Source organism: Colletotrichum fructicola (assembly GCF_000319635.2).
Source record: "Colletotrichum fructicola Nara gc5 chromosome Unknown KSG_Nara_v1_contig01, whole genome shotgun sequence".
Classification (NCBI taxonomy): Eukaryota; Fungi; Ascomycota; class Sordariomycetes; order Glomerellales; family Glomerellaceae; genus Colletotrichum; species Colletotrichum fructicola.
The window spans coordinates 871,396-887,370 of NW_027094051.1; the positions used below are offsets into that span (position 1 = coordinate 871,396).

A 15,975-nucleotide genomic window follows, 5' to 3' on the forward strand; every position below is an offset into this window, starting at 1 on the left:
CCCTGGCATCTAGTTACAGTCCCTGCCGTCGAATGGCAGGTCCCAGGCCAAAGTCTCCGCCTGTGATAAGAGTCTTCCAAAGGGATTAATGCAGGGGAGCATTTATTTGTAGACTGAGTGTCTATTCAGAGCAATTCACGACGTGACTGAAGAATCCCAACTTTGTGTCGGTACAGCTGGTATCCCCACAAGTCAGCTTGCCAACAGAGATCTACCTTTTCTTAAGGTAGCTGTTGAGCTCTTAACACTTGTACGGATACAGCTCACGACTAAGTACCTATACCCAGCGACGATGACTGCTGAGCTCTGCGACACCCCGGAGATGAAGCTGGCCCTTTCATCTGTTGCCAACTTTCGAAAATACGCAGAGCTGAGTTCAATGCCATTATACAGACCGTCGCACTTGAAGACGAGCTCTAAAGACATCTTAAGTGCCGATAGCATCCCTGACTACAGCTGTACCGGCTCTTATAGCAACATGAATTGGAAGTGCTCAGGAGAACAAAGTTCCTCGCCTTTCCTAATTATGCATCCATAACAAACTTGTGATGAACAGCTAGCGCAGCTCTTCACCATTAAATAGAAGCGAAGAACTAAGACTTAATAGAAGCGAAGAACTAAGAATTGCTTGCTGCCAACTGAATATGTTCCAAGGAAGATAATTCTTGTCGGGTTTGGCGTTATGATGAGCGTTATGAGTCATGAAATGGTCGTGGTCTTCACAAGAATTTCCGCAAATGTAGGTCATAGTTCAAGAAGCTTTCTGTGTCATATTGTAGAGGAGTGAGCTTCTCATGATACTGGTTGGACTGAGTTAACTGCCAATTGTCCACTGATTCGCATGGACCTAGGGCATCGTAAAGATAACTCCAAATGAGAACATCAACAAGCTTTCTTTCCTAAGTCGCTGCTTAAGGATGCCTGCGGTACTTGTCAACTCATCGAATGCTAATTGACTTTTCGGCTGAGGTGAAACGGCGGAATATTCCCCAGCCGTGCCACGGCAGCTACAGGAGTCCTGAATTCATGGCACAGTTATTTGTAAATGTCCCATGAATTCTTGAAATTATTCATTATGATATTTCCGGTGATGCATTATTTACATCGTGCTCTAAAACTGAAATAGCGTAGTAAACCCGAGGTATCCTACCAAAAGCGCCCAAAAATGCTCTCGCCGTGCAACAGCGGATGCGTATCTCCAACGAACTCGAAAGTCTTATAACAACTACCATGCTCCATCATGAAAAGGCCGTCTAATTCTACTGCGCAATAATGCGATAGCTCGTCGACACAAGCCTCATGGTATCCATCTTTACAAACGCCTGCCCGTCCAGACACAGCCGGTTGATGAGCGTCTTGAAATGCGGCGGCAGCAGCCTCACCTTGACCAGCCCCAGGATGACCTGCCGCAGACTCCGGAAGTACACATCCGCCTTGTCAATCAGCGGCGCCTGCACGCCGTCAATACTCGCGTTGTCCGAGCGGAGCACCGTGAAGCCAGCATCCGCCAGCGCCTTCTCGAAAGTCTGCGGGGTCGGCGTCCCCACCGCGCCGATGAGAGGCTTCGTCCGCCGCATCAGCTCCGCGTGCTCGGCGTTGGTGGGGTCATACGCCGGCAGGCTAACCCAGTCCAGCAGCGAGATCTTGGCGCCGGGCTTCAGCACGCGGCGCAGCTCGGCGAACAGCCGCGGCAGGTCTTTGCACAGGCTCAGCGCCTGGATCTGGTAGAACGCGTCGAAAGTGTTGTCCTCGAAGGGGAGAGGCAGCTCGTTCATATCTTGGATCGTGAAGCTGTTCTCCAGGCCCACCTGCTCATTGAACTCCTTCGCCTGCGCGACCTGGTTCGGGTCAATATTGAGACCGGTTACCTTGGCGCCGCTGACGACGGCCATGTGCGCCGCGACGCGGCCTCTGCCGCAGCCGAGGTCAAGAACCTTGTCGCCTGGCTTGAGGCCGATGTCCCGGGCGATTGACTCCTCGTACAGCATTTGGTTGTCCAGCACGGAGGCTTTCTTGTCCATCAGCGGCGGGATGTACATCTTCTCCACGTCGCCGAGCGCACACAGGTGGTTCAACACGCCGTAGTACGACTGTAAGCAATCGCCGACCTTCTGGCGGTAGTCCGGGCCCAGGGTCTCGATCATCTGGCGCTCGTCGGCCCAGTCGAGGCTGTAGATGACGTAGGACGCCATGAAGTCGTCCACCTGCTTCGGCGTGAGATCCAGCAGGTACTTGAATGACTTCCAGAATGTTTTTGAGCGCTTCGGCGACGCAGTGCGGTTGATTGCCGCGTGTTGCAGGCCATTCTTATTCTTTTTCCACGATGTCTGGGCGGCGGGCTTCAGGGTCGAGACGTCATCGGACGATGTCGAGCTGCTCCGGGGCGTGTCGGTGACATCAGCGGTGGGCGGTTGCGCTGGCGCTGGCGCGATCGTTTCTGCTGCTGCTGACATTGCGGGCGGTCTGTCTAGTGGTATGATTTGATTTGTAAGGGATTCAAGGGGGATGGGGAGGGGAGGTGATGAGAGAGCGGTGTCAGTCGGAAGGCGTGGGATGTAGAAGAGGCGCGAGTATCAATGAAGGTCAAACTGGGTATCACGGTGTGCATCCTGGGGAACAGAAGAGCAAGATAGTAAACAGGTGATGGGGATCTTGGATTATTTTAAATCAGCATGTGTTTGCAATGATCAGCGTAAAAAAAGCAAGATCTGACGGAGCCGCAAACCGGATTGCTTTCTAATCTCTCGTGACGTTCGGTACCTACGGAGTGACGTCCGGTAGTTCCGAGCGGACCTTACAAGCAAATCACCAGACCATTGGAAAGGACCGTCCGGCGCTGGAGCTAATGCCAGCCCATCATCAGCTAAGGGGTTGGGCAATCTCTTTGGCACATGGACTCACTGCAATTTCTCCCCCGACCTCTTCGTCAGAAATCGGCCAGGACGGACTCCGGGAAGAGAAGAGAGGACGGGGGGCTGGCTATGTGGCGTGTGAGTCACTTTGGGGGTGCAGCAGCCAGCTTTCGCTCGTGTCTGTCAGTTTGCGGCCACAGCCAAAAGGGAGGCGAACCGATGGCCGGCGGTGAGGGTTACATTTCATCGGTCGCGTTTGCACTTTCGCCGGTCGGGGGCCTTGGTGCCGCCTTCGCTGTTTCGACGGTGTTGCCCTCCTTTGGCAACGCGTGTGTTCCGTGGACTTTGCGTCATTGTGGCGCTCTGGCGGTGGTGTTTTGACCCCCGTCTTACTGCCGGGCCTGGCCCTTTTCCCACCTTTTCAGCATCCCAGTCCTCGTCCTCCCCCCAGTTTTATTGGCAATTTTTGACATGTCAGATGCAAGCACTCATGTAATGTTGAACAAACCGGGCAGGTAGGGCTGAAATGGAGGGTGAGCAAATCAGTAACAAACCACGGGCTGGGTGTGGTCAAGGCGGCCGCTTGTGTTTCGCGATGGGTGGCTCAGCGGATGTGGTTACGTCGTCTCGTGGCTGGCTGGCTTCACAGATGGGCGGATGTTGCGAATACGGGCACGATGAATGGCTCGATGGAGGTTTGTGAAACAAGCTTTTATTTCTATCTTGAATGATCCGCACTTCGCCTCATTTCTTAAATTCTTTTGGGTGGTGTGGTGGTGGTCTCGATCGATTTGATTGCTTGGCTCCATAGATGCCAACCAACCCTCTCGGGGCGGGCCTGGGCCGGTCCGCGTGTGACTACCGGTCGGTCCCTCGTGTGTCTCAGCTTGTGTTGGGATTTGGAGACATGGTAATCTCAGCGATGATTCATTGTGCCTTGCTTTTGCCGTAGTTCTGCCGTGTTGTGTACGGCTGGTGGCTGTGCCCGTGACGGAGTGTGTTCCGATGAGATGAACGTGTTTGTTGAGGGTCCCTTGCCGGATGTCTCGGTGTCGTGCATCACTAGCTCAACACTACAAGGTGATGCTAGTACGGATTGCTGATGAAGTAAGCAATCACTAAGTGAAGCTTGTGATTCAATTGTCTGCGAAAAAGAAATCTCAAACGAGATTCTCATGTCGGTGTGGCATGTTTGCTGCCTGTGCAACGGCTTGGTGTGTCGCTCAGAACAATCTAGCTCTTCAACCTGCGAGGTATTACGGTTGAGGGCGCGCAACCTTGATCACACCACAAACCAGTTGAGAGGTTGTGCGTCCAATCGCGTGGTTTGCTGTGTTCACATCATTCAACGGCACAACCTTCTCAGCTATGCTCCAAACCCATGATCCATTATGAAAACATCTCAGTGGGTGACCTAGAAAGTACAAGTTCCCTCGACTATTACCAGCTTCAAGAAGACATGTGTGTACACTAACAAGCATTGTGTGCCGGATTTGATGGCTATCATAATGATGCTTATTCTCACTTAATTATTGTAGTAACGATGAAATGTTATTCCGTCGCGTTGGTGAGTCCGCATTGGATCAATAACGCAAAGAAAACTCATGTAAGTTCCAACTTCAATTACTACATTATTTTCTCCTTGTTTACCAGGTGTGTTGAACTAGCTTCTTCTACAAGTATTATCAAAGTCCGCGTTATCAAGGAGTATGACAAAAGCTCACAACAGGCAGGTATTCCATGTTTCAAGAACAAGGCGCGGGCATGAAGCAATAACGAGATCTGCAACGTCGAAACTGCTATTCACGACTACCAAGAAAAGCCCCGAGGTAATCTTATCTTCAGGTCGTTCCAGCCTTTTGGGTCGCAGCGTTTCCTCATGGCAATTGGTTTTAATCCAGCTTCATGGAAAACACGTCCTCATACATTTTCTTTGCTGCTGAGTAATCTTACAAGTACCCTCCATGGAAGCACTTCACTCCAGCCCTTCTAAATGATCCCCTCAAAGCCATACGTTGGTCCTCATTAAAGCCCCAGAACCTGACCTTCTTCAAGTTGGGAAATTTCTCGGGCGTCTCCGTTGCAAGTTTGATCAAATCCGGGAAGAGCTTCCCGTGCCGGTCGTACAGCTTGAAGGACCGAATCGACGGCGGCAAAAAGTCAACAATCAAGTCTTTTTTCCTCCTCCTGTCATCGGGGTCCATCAGAGCTTGCAGCATCTCGTCAATCTCATTGTCTACTTCCCCGCCCTCGACCATGTTCCCGATCCCATCCTCGTCAATCTGAACCCACAACGCCTCGGGCATCATGTCTCTCGTCACAAAGATGGCCTCCCGGTCAATCGCGAGCTCCTCCAGCATCTCCATCTCATTCAGGCTGGGCATCGCGTCTTCCGGCGATAGTCGCGAGTTGTGTCTGTACATCGACGAGCGGGCCAGGTCGAGATCCACGTCCTTGAGAGTGTCTTTGCGGATGAGTAGGGCTTCGCCAATCTCTCTCGGGATGGCGTCGCGCTCGTCGGGGCTTCCGACGTCGATGTGCGTGTCGACCTCGTACCCGAACACCTCCAGCTTAGGAAACCCGTTCATGATGGCTTGAAGGTGCGTCGCGCCAAGTGCGCTGTTGTTGAGATCGAGGCTTTTCAGGTTCGGATGCGTCACCGCCGTGGACATGCCGTTGATGCCCAGACCCCGGATCCGCTCCAACGCCGGCGCGGCATCAAGAATGCCTTTTACACAGTCGATGCTGCTACCTTCTCCCTGGTTTGACACCTGAAACGTGAGGTCTGTCAACCGCGGCAGAGAACCCGGAGCACAGAACGGGAAGCTGGGAACGGAAAGGGGCAGCAGGTGGATGTGCTCGACGTTAGATACGAGGGTGACCATTAGTGCGTCGACAACGCGCACACGGTTGTTGAAGAACTCGCTAGCATCGCTGCCTTTGGTGATGTCTGGGATGAAGCCCACGTAGGGATTCTTGTTCTCGGCGCCATTCAGGAACCAATCTTTGGGCCATTCGTTGCTTGTTTCTCCCAAAAGACTTGGAGGAACGCCTACTTGGACGATGATCCCGTTGAAAAGGTCCTGTAGCTCTGGCGTCACGTCTTTTTCGTAGACGCTCCATCTTCCGAGGTGGAGCTCCTTGACGTGGTGGGCGAGGTCACGTCGTTTGGCGAGGGTGCGCGCGAGTAGAAGCTCATAGCCGACAACAGGCTTCGGGCTGTGATAGAGCACTGGTTGTGCAATGTCTCGAAGAGCGCGGCAGGCTCGCGATAGTCTCGCCAAGTCCAGACGGAGGAGGTCCGATGCGGTGAACCGCTTGCCGTCTTTACGCCGCTCTTCCTGGCAGGTGCATTGTCCCAAGTTTCGGCTTATGACAATACAGTGGGGGCAGAGCAGACTGACGATCTGGATAAGGATCTCGGCTGGGAGGTCGAGGAGTGCAGTCATCTTGACGTAGTGGTTGACAAGGTCCGTGTTGAGAATGACCTGATCTTGAGAAGCGAAGGCGGGGGCATGTGTGGATTCTGGAGACGTGTTCCCAAGTCAATTTCCAGATACTTGGGGCACTAGATTTCGAAGCTTGAGAAATGCGTTAAAAAGAACTCGGAATCTTAAGTATATGATATTTTGGCAAGTTTCGGTGAAGGATCAAAGAGACAACAAACATACATGGGATGACAAAGTCACGTGGCTTATCAACTGACGCTGCTGCCTGCCGCGAATATTGAACTCAATTTCGCCACACGCTGAGCGGTTGGTTTCAAAGTTGGGATTGCGTTCTTTGAATGGCTTCTGGTTGAAATAGACGTCGAGTAGAGATAGATAAAAACCGATCTAGGGTTCTCGGTCAATGGGTGTGCTTCAGATGACTGCAGTTGGGCGTGTTGCCGGTTCATGCGGGCTTCCTTCATAAATCATGGTCGGCTGCCGATTAGATAAGCGATCCGACATCCGCCGACATCCGGTGTCCACCGAGACCCGCAACGGTCTCCGGAGACCCACCTTTCGGCGCGGAGCCCGGGAAAGTCCAAAATCTCGAATTCATGTTCCGGAAGTATTGGAAATTGTATAGGGAATTGGCGTAGGGTTACTTGTTCATGGATCAGTATACTTGTTGGGAGATTCCGTGCGTTGACACAAAGCGATCTTTTAAGCGTCCTGAGATAGAAATGTGGATTGATTGGAAACCCGTCGGCGTAACCTTCGACGGGCTTGATCCATATGGGTTCGGAATCACACGTTTCCCGTCCACTTCATGCACAGAAACTCTTTGATCCAAGGAGGTTATGGTCTTCGGAAAGCTACCTGTGACATAACGGGCCCCGCAGGCCCCATGAAGGTGGCCGAAACACCTTTTTTGGGAACGTCGATTGTGCTGTGAATAAATGAAAAAGATTCCGTCGTTTCGTGTCTGACGCAAAAATACAAGACTCCAGCGAGGAAAGAGACATAATTTAGAATCGTTCCAATAAGATTGTAAGTTCCTCCCATAACCAGCCCAAGTTCCGGATATGGCATGGCAGCCCTTCTCCAGAGACGGGGACAGAAGCTTGGCAGACAACAAATATGACAAATTGGGAGCTCTATGAGCTCATGGAGTCAAGATATATCCGTTGCCATGTTTTTAAATGGGAAGAGCGCTGTACGGCGGACAAACTGAACCTCCGTCATGGCTTACGATAGGTGGACGGTGTGTTGTGGTCAAGTCTCCGACGAACTCCGATATTTCTTGCAAGTTCTCCTCACTCCGAAAATTGGCAGTCAACATGCTTAGCTCTGTCCGCTCTCCGATTACGCAACATGAATTCCGATTTGGATCAGCGACTGAACGCCGAGCGAGCCATGTTTCTTAATCAGACATGACCATGACCATCTTCTAATATAGTAAAGCTTGCTTATGATGAGGCCAAAACATATAGCAGTAAATAGTTCCGGGTATGCCTGACAGTTAATGAGCCTACTTGATGTGATGAGAATGGAAATCCGTCCTGTGACTCACATGCAATCTCTGAAGAGCATTAGGGCTGTTCACACTGTCGACTGGATTTCAACCAGCCAGACGCCTGGGACGAACGCCGGCGGAAGAGAATATAGCCACCGGGTCGATGCGTGCGCAACTACCTCGCAAGATTCAATTATGAATAACCGTTGCGTCTTACATCAAATCTCGCCTTCGAACAATGCAAACTGCCCATGGAACACTGCCGAACACGTCCTGAGTGAGCAGCCGGGACCGAATCGATCAAACACAGGAACACGCAAGCAAACACAGTTGCTGCACACCCATAAGGATGCACCGTGTACAAAAACTGGTCGCGAACAATCATTAGCGACTATGGAATTCAAAGAATGCTTTGACGAGATGCTTTCTGTTAGTAACCTCGGCCGGAACATTGAATATCTGACTTCAAGTCATGACTGGAGAGGATACGTGCCATTTTATTGTCCTCAACTTGACGGAAGTGGCTTTGTCAATGGTAAACTACAAGACGCGCTCAATGGTTCGGTTTGGGAGCAGCCCAGTCAGAGAACTCCGTTGCTCGGTCCGCGACACAGGGTAGATGGGTATGTTGAGTTTGAGTGGTGGATTTGGCAATCATTCAACGAGCTTTTCACTGGTCCTAGTCTCCCATAGAGCTCATTTAACGTAACTAGGACCAAATCTCACCTAGCTTTTGCTGGTTTACTCTTGCTGATTGTATTTCAATCACCATAAGTAGTTGTCAGGTTAGTCGAAATTAACGTTATTGGATTCTTTATAAATTGGTTTTCGTCAAACATAAGGTAATGATCCATAAGCAATAGTAGGTATTGAGGAAAGAACGATTGAAAACTGATGCGAAAATAGCAAGTGGGCAAAGTAACAGGCGCGCCAGTCATGACCCAGACACATCCATGGATGATAATTACAAGAATTCTCACTGAATAAGATTTCATTTTAGACTATCACGACATACAATTAGGGCAAAGCTCTGACCGCACAGCAATAGCAAATCGCTGAACAGCTTCATCCAACTCTTCCGACGGCGCCGCCGCGAATGTCAGCCGAAAGTTGACATCTCTCAACGTTTGGACATCGGCAATGAACCAGCTTCCTTTGCTCACAAGGACTCCGTTGTCGTGGGCTTTTCTGTAGATCCTGTCTTCAATGGCGAGAAGGCGTGTTGCATCGCTGTCTCCGCTGCTGGCGGTGCGGAATTGCTGACGTTCAGGAATGTTCACCTTGATCCACAAGAACATCCCTTCCTCTGGGATGTTCCACTCGCAAATTTGCGAGGGGAGGAATCGCTTGAATGAATCCAGAAGGTTGTTGCGCCGGCGACGATACTGCGCTGATAACGACCTAAGCCAGTTGAAGAAGCCGTCATGCCCCCAGGTCTCATCCAGGAGTTTGTATACCATGACTTGCGATGGTCCGCTGGGGCATAACACGCCGATTTCCGAGTACGATACGAACTTTTCAATGATCTGAACGCTTCCCGTAACCCAGCCGCACCTTAGACCCGGAGCCAAAATTTTAGAAGCGGTGTCCATGCGTAGCACACGGCCAGACACGTCGAGAGACAAGTACGAGGGAGGGAGATTCTTGATAAACTCTTCATTGGCCTGGACCGGATTCGATTCTGCAGACTCAGATGCCGATCTTGGACTACCCAGCTGAAGGAAGTAATACGGGTCATCCTCGAGTATGTAAAGGTCATGCCGCTCTGCAATTACGTAAATCTCTCTTCGACGGTCTAAGCTCTGCGTCGTTGCCGTAGGGTTCTGTCCAGTTGGAATCATGTACAAGACGAACGGCTTTCGACCCTTTCCGTAGTCCCAATGTTGAAGCTTCTGATCAAGGGCGTTTGGAACCAAGCCAAGCTCGTCCATCTCGATGCCGAGGATGTGAAGACCTTGAGCTTTGGCGCAAGTCATGGTACCGGAGTAAGTATAGTGTTCGGTGAGGATGGTATCCCCGGGGTTGCAGAATATTCGGAAGGCAATGTCAATCGCCGAAGTCGTACCACACGTCAAGGAGCAGTCCCAGTCCTCGTATGGAGGCCGGTGAATCAACTCGATGTGTTCCGTCACGAACCGCAGTGCCTGGGGCGATCCAGCGGAGTATCCATAGTTCATTGCCACTGCCAGGTCGTATGCCGTCTCATGTTTGGCCGATGTCATCGAAACCGTTGAGACGTGTTGTTCCTGTCCAACCGAGGCGTCTTGAAGGAATTGGAGGATCATCGACTCCCATGGGAAATATTCTGGCGCAGGACGTGCTGTGCCTAAACTAATGAGCTTTGTCTGCCCGTGCCCTCTCGAAGCAGCTTTGAGCGGCGAAGCCTGTAGATTGTAGCTTTCTTTGCTGAGTAGATGATCCCAGCGTCGGGCCTTTTGCTTTGCCTCTGTCACATGACTCTTGAAGAATGCAGAGCAAGTGTATGGTGCAGAGCCAGTCGGGAGAGGCTCTTGGGACGATCTGTTCGCCCGGAGCCTCGCCAGGTTGTGGTTGAGCGTCATGTCGAAGATTGCTTTGAGATGAAGAATGAGGACTCGGATGTAATGTACAAAGCTGTGGACTCCAGTGTACGATTGTGAGTCGAGACCATGCATTTCTTTTGTGCATAAAACATAGGGAGACCACCAAATACTACAACACAAGTAGACACCTCGGAGTTGCGTAAAATGAAGCAAATGTCCCCGAACCTCCGGCAAGGGTGTGTAATTGGCATAGGTCTTGGTCGATCGGAGAAACTCATACAGCCTAGAGCCGCATGGCCAAGCTGTCGTTGGCGTCGCCGAAATTCTACTCCACGCCGATTTGATGACCTCATATTCTTGTGATCATCAAGAATGATTCTAATTTGTCAATATTTCAAATGTGGCCTCCGTCACGATACCCTCGCCGATAAGTCGCGGGGTTCTCGGAGTTTCAAGATCGCACTATCACGGTCCATGTCACTGCATCATTCGTGGGATATGTATGACGCATTGAAAATAGTCACACCTGCTCAATTGGTATTTTACCGGTCAAAAATCAGATAAGGCAACCTGCAAAGCATCTGGATGTATAGGCCGGTCAGAAAGATAATAAATGCCATTATCCTGTCCGCTCCGAAAAGTTGGCGTTCTCCGTCGGTTCGGAGTGGAGTCTTATCCGATGCGGCGCGGAATCAGGTTAGGCGTGCATAGACACGCGGTATCGGACTGGACTCGGGGAAGATACCGAATGGCGTGACCATTCAGCAGAGGCCTAAACTTGTCTGGGGAAAGGACTCGTCGGCTGGTAGTTAAGAATGGAGAATTTAGAAGTCACTGACCATACTTCCATTCGGTCAGTTGCCAACGAAATCACCGCCAATGTCTACCAATCTAAAATTCGAGGGCTGGGTTGGCGAAGATCCGTCTGCCGTGAACGGCAATCTTGTCTGGAAGGAGTTCAAGCCAAAGGAATGGGAGGAATCTGACGTTGATATCAGGGTCACGCATTCAGCCATTTGTGGTTCCGATATACATACCCTGAGGAACGATTGGGTGAGTAATCGTTAATGATGATTCATTCCAATTTAGTAGCAATCGCTTACCCAAATTGGCGGAAGGGCGCGACATCCTTCCCAGCAGTCGTGGGCCACGAGATTGTGGGTGTTGTTGTCCGCGTCGGCCGCGATGCTGGCGAATTCATAGTCGGCGACGTCGTAGGGGTGGGCTGTCAGGCTGATTCTTGTCGATCTCGCGATGGACCGTGTCAAGATTGTGACAACGACGAAGAGAACTACTGCCCGAAGCGAGTCAACACGTATGATAGTACCCACCGCAATGGGAGTCCGTCATATGGAGGCTACAGTGTGTACCACCGATGTCCGGGGCACTTTGTTATCAAAATTCCGGAGGGTCTTGCGCCGGAACACGCTGCTCCTATGCTCTGCGGCGGCGTCACGGTATATGCGCCACTCCGGCGATTCGGGGCCGGCCCAGGACGGAGAATTGGCATCATCGGCGTTGGAGGACTTGGCCACTTCGCAATCATGTTTGCCAAAGCAATGGGGGCGAGCAAGGTAGTAGCTCTTTCGAGACGGTCTGACAAGAAGGAAGATGCACTTCGTCTCGGCGCGGATGAGTACATCGCGGTCGCTGAGGATGACAAGTGGTCTCAAACGAACGCCAGAAGCCTGGACTTGATCATTTCCACGGTCTCATCTTCGAAGGTATGTTGAAATTCCGTGCTTCTTCATGCTCTCTTTCGTCGTCTTGGCACCCTGCTCTGAACGCGAGGCTGACCCTTCCCAGATTCCTCTGAAGGAGTACTTCGGACTTCTGGTAGTCGGTGGCCAGTACATTCAGGTCGGAGCACCAGAGGAGCCTTTGCCTGTCATGGCACTGGCACTGATTCGACCACGAATCAGCCTGACTGGGTCCATTATTGGTAGCCCCCAGGATATTCGAGCTATGTTCAAGCTAGCCGCTGAGAAGGGTGTAAAGCCTTGGATCGAGACACGGCCAATGAAGGAAGCAAATGAAGCAGTACGCGATCAGGTGAAGGGATTGCCTCGATTCCGTTACGTATTGACCAACTAAGCTGTATATAATCGTCACGTCCGCCCACTATGATGCGTTGACCTTGACCTTCTATTGGCTCAACTAAAAATCAAGTTCCTCATCATCAATTAGGCGGCGGCATCAGGTACTGACTGAATACAGAAGGGTGATCCGCAAGACCTTGCCAGAACGTAAGTTCAGAGTCCCAAACCTCTGGTTCCAACGCCTCTGCCCACAAGATCTCATCCGCGGTTTGCGCCGAACTATCTGGCAAGTTGGCACCCAAAGCACAATCGTGCCTTCGATCGTCGTTAAAGACAGAGTCTAAGAAACAATTGATAGTCTGAGCTGCTTTGGCCGATAACGCGTAATTCGGATCTTCCAGCTTAACGATTCTCCCTCTTTCAATTTCTGCGGCCAGCACAGTCAAGTCTCGCAATAGCTTAGCGCGTGTCGTAACCAGGGCTGGGATTTCAAGCTGTGCAGCCATTGCGAGCAGTATCATTCCAGCTGCTGGGAGCCCATAGTGAGCGACCTCAATAACGATTAGCAGGAGGCACAGTGGCTCAAGACAAGGGCGACCAACTTTCCAACTGAGATTCGTGCCTGAATTTGCAAGTTCATCTCGCGAAAGAACTATATCAACCACCAGGCTAAGCATCTTTTGGGCAATCTCGACAACAGCTCCGTCAGGTTCTGACTGGCGACTCAACATCAGACGCCGCAATAAAAGTTTCACATGTAGATGGTTGAGGCATATACTGAAAAGAAAATCACGTTCAAAAGGGCCGGCATGGTTTGGGGGTCGTCGCCCAATGCGAAATCCATCAGGAAGCGCACGCCATTGCTCATCAGCTGTTCTATCGAGTTCACTTCAACATAGAGGTTTAGCTCTTGCAGAGAAGGTCTTGGGGTGTATGGCCAGACTCACGCGATCTTTGCCGTACGATCTGCACGACTGCGGTCAAACAGAAGCTCCATCATATCTTCCTTGATAGACGCGCACAGTGCTGACCAACGTGTCTCTGATCTGTAGTCAATAGATGAGTTCGGCAGCCAGTCAGCTGGACCAAGTTGACTGATGGATGGTGACATTTCCGAAGATGGAAGTGTAAGTGGTCGTGTATCGGGCAGGTGAAAGTGGCAGAACCGTTTGCTCATGCGAAGTGGCCTGCCAAGAAAAAGCGACACGTTTTTGTCCGCTGAATAGATTCGGGCAAATGCCATCTTGCGCATCTGTATGAGGAAATATGGAGTATCAGGTTTGTTATCCATTCTTTCATGATATCCCAGCGCGAAAGTGGACGAGATAACGTCACCCATGGTCCGCCACAAGTTGTAACCTGTGTTTGCTGTGAGCAGACGTGTCTCGATCTTAGATCGAATCACTTACTCTGGTCGCCGTCCACGTACGAGTGAATTATGCAACGTTCATACTGAATGAAAAGCTGCAAATCATTGAGGCAATCCATAGATAGACAGACCTCCAGCACACTAACAATATGGCGCATGAGCATGGCGTGGAACTCATGTTTCTGGATTTCCGAACTGAAAAGAGGCGGGAAGAAGGCGATGTCCATCGAGGCTCTGAGAATGGCACAGAGAAAGATGCCAAGGGTTTCCCAACGTGTATGTGACCGTAGGAATTGGTTGGTGTAGCTGGATAAGGTAGTTGTGGCATCGTACTCGAGAGGACGGGCAGTGTTTTCCATTAGCCTCTGGGCGAGTGCAACATGCCAATCCTCTCCCTGAAAGTTGGATAGCGAAGAGCAGTCTGCACTTTCAGCGCAAAGCTCCACGAAAGGACCCGCGAGGGCCAGGTTCGCGCCTCTTGCATGCCAAAATGAGAGAAGGCTTCTCATGTCGCGGAAGCTACATTTACCCAGAAGCTGCTTCAGGCACTCAGCACCCTGCTTCCCTTGGTGGGACTCGCCCACCATGAGATGTCGGCCAGAGTTTGTCAACGTGTTGAAACCCGACGCCGTGCTTCTCCTATCGTCATCACGCTGTGAGAGGATCTGATCGAAAATGGCGACATGGCTTGATTGGCCAAGGTAACCTGGGTTGGGATAGGGGTGCTCCCGACCTGTCGGAGTAAAAGACTCAGAAACCTCTCGAAAACGGCGACTGTTAGACAGATGACAAATATGTTAGCTAGGGCGACGTAGTCTGACTAGTGAGGGTGTGCATGGAGAGAGCGGCATATCATACGGTGAAACCGTTTCCTTGTCAGCCAAGTCGGCATCCAGCGGTTGTTTTCTTTTGAAAGAAGACGCTCTGTATACACAGAAGCTGGCTTTGTCCTGTTGACTGCATCGGAGACAAGTGGGCCGTTCGTGACCACATGCAAGCTTTGACTTTCTGCAGGGTTCGCAGGCTGCCTTCCTCGAAGTCATCGCGGAGTAGTTATTCAGTTGGAATCTGCCCTTTGACCGTAAGGCATGTTGCTGAGTAGTGAGGTAAGGGACGGAAGGACGTCGGTGTTGCGGTTGAGGGGTCGGAGAGAGCTCAAGTTAACAAAATGAAGCTTCGGAGAGATCCATTGTTTTCGGAGAGAGATCGCGTCAGACTTCGGAGTAACCGGGGTGCAGGGGTAAGAGAACCTTGGCCTCCACTGTCGGAGAAGGGTCAATAGCGTCTTGCCAGCTGCAAGGAATACGCACTTCTTTCTGATATCCGGCATTCGAAACTGTAATAGCCAAACTCTTAGCAAGGGTGAATGTGAATCAAGTATATCTTCGGGCCGAAATGTGATGTGACTCTGGCGTATCTCTGCCATTTTTGTCGAACTCCATGCAATCCCTTGCTGACGCAGCACACCTCCAAATCACCATGTCTTCTTCAACTACCATCGCCACATATTTGTTTACCCGCCTGAGGCAACTCGGCGTCGGCGCTATCCACGGCGTTCCTGGTGATTACAACTTGGATTTACTTGACTACGTGAAGCCATCGGGACTCACCTGGGTTGGCAACGCGAATGAACTCAATGCCGCTTACGCAACTGATGGGTATGCGAGAATCAAAGGCATTGGTGCAATCATCACGACATTCGGTGTTGGCGAACTCTCCGCGGTAAATGCTATCGCCGGTGCCTACGCAGAACTCTCCCCCGTTGTCCACATCGTTGGAACCCCACCGAGAGCATCTCAGGATGCACGTCTGCTCATTCATCACACCTTTGCCGATGGCGAGTATGGCCAATTCGCGAAGATGCACGCGCACGTCACCGTGGCCCAAACATCACTATGGGATCCCCGTACATCAGCTCAGCAGATCGACACAGTCCTGCAACAGTGCCTGACAGCGCTGCCGCAAGTCCAATCTGACTTGCCAAGTTAACCAAGTCAACTAGTCAAAGTGATGTCATCGCCATCCCTCAAGTAGTCAATCTCGCATCCCTCGATTGACTTGAAATACCTGATTGTTTCACTTCTGACCAATGAGAGGCCGTAGATCAGCTTGCGCCCTAGTTATTCGGTTATGCCCAGCCACTGAAACATGCCACTATTGCCAACCTCGCGATGACTACATATCTTGATGTGGTTTTTCGAACTGCCCTCAAAATACTAGTTTACAGCCAATCCCTTTGAAACTTTCAG

General features: G+C 51.1%; 6 protein-coding genes across 6 annotated transcripts; 2 read left to right on the plus strand and 4 right to left on the minus strand.

Annotated features, from left to right (window-relative positions):
* Nucleotides 1-1,259: 1,259 nt before the first annotated feature.
* Nucleotides 1,260-2,453, minus strand: ERG6-1 (Sterol 24-C-methyltransferase; the record flags this gene model as incomplete). The annotated part of the gene is made up of 1 exon (XM_032036826.1): nt 1,260-2,453. The coding sequence occupies one exon, from the start codon at nt 2,451-2,453 to the stop codon at nt 1,260-1,262; it is 1,194 nt and encodes a 397-aa protein (XP_031884119.1).
* A 2,348-nt stretch (nt 2,454-4,801) lies between these two features.
* On the minus strand, nt 4,802-7,168 carry CGGC5_v000263 (uncharacterized protein; the record flags this gene model as incomplete). Its single annotated transcript, XM_032036827.2, has 4 exons — nt 4,802-6,340; nt 6,413-6,433; nt 6,524-6,688; nt 7,160-7,168. 4 exons carry the CDS (start codon nt 7,166-7,168, stop codon nt 4,802-4,804), a joined length of 1,734 nt encoding a protein of 577 aa, XP_031884161.2.
* A 1,632-nt stretch (nt 7,169-8,800) lies between these two features.
* Nucleotides 8,801-10,450, minus strand: swnA-1 (Aminotransferase swnA; the record flags this gene model as incomplete). The annotated part of the gene is made up of 1 exon (XM_032036828.1): nt 8,801-10,450. The coding sequence occupies one exon, from the start codon at nt 10,448-10,450 to the stop codon at nt 8,801-8,803; it is 1,650 nt and encodes a 549-aa protein (XP_031884160.1).
* Nucleotides 10,451-11,197: 747 nt separating this feature from the next.
* On the plus strand, nt 11,198-12,412 carry adhA-2 (putative formaldehyde dehydrogenase AdhA; the record flags this gene model as incomplete). The annotated part of the gene is made up of 3 exons (XM_032036829.1): nt 11,198-11,371; nt 11,437-12,042; nt 12,125-12,412. 3 exons carry the CDS (start codon nt 11,198-11,200, stop codon nt 12,410-12,412), a joined length of 1,068 nt encoding a protein of 355 aa, XP_031884159.1.
* An 85-nt stretch (nt 12,413-12,497) lies between these two features.
* Nucleotides 12,498-14,769, minus strand: CGGC5_v000266 (uncharacterized protein; the record flags this gene model as incomplete). The annotated part of the gene is made up of 7 exons (XM_032036830.2): nt 12,498-12,908; nt 12,960-13,073; nt 13,136-13,245; nt 13,305-13,331; nt 13,393-13,716; nt 13,767-14,500; nt 14,585-14,769. 7 exons carry the CDS (start codon nt 14,767-14,769, stop codon nt 12,498-12,500), a joined length of 1,905 nt encoding a protein of 634 aa, XP_031884158.2.
* Nucleotides 14,770-15,205: 436 nt separating this feature from the next.
* pdcA-2 (Pyruvate decarboxylase) lies at nt 15,206-15,715 on the plus strand (the record flags this gene model as incomplete). The annotated part of the gene is made up of 1 exon (XM_032036831.1): nt 15,206-15,715. The coding sequence occupies one exon, from the start codon at nt 15,206-15,208 to the stop codon at nt 15,713-15,715; it is 510 nt and encodes a 169-aa protein (XP_031884163.1).
* Nucleotides 15,716-15,975: the final 260 nt, after the last annotated feature.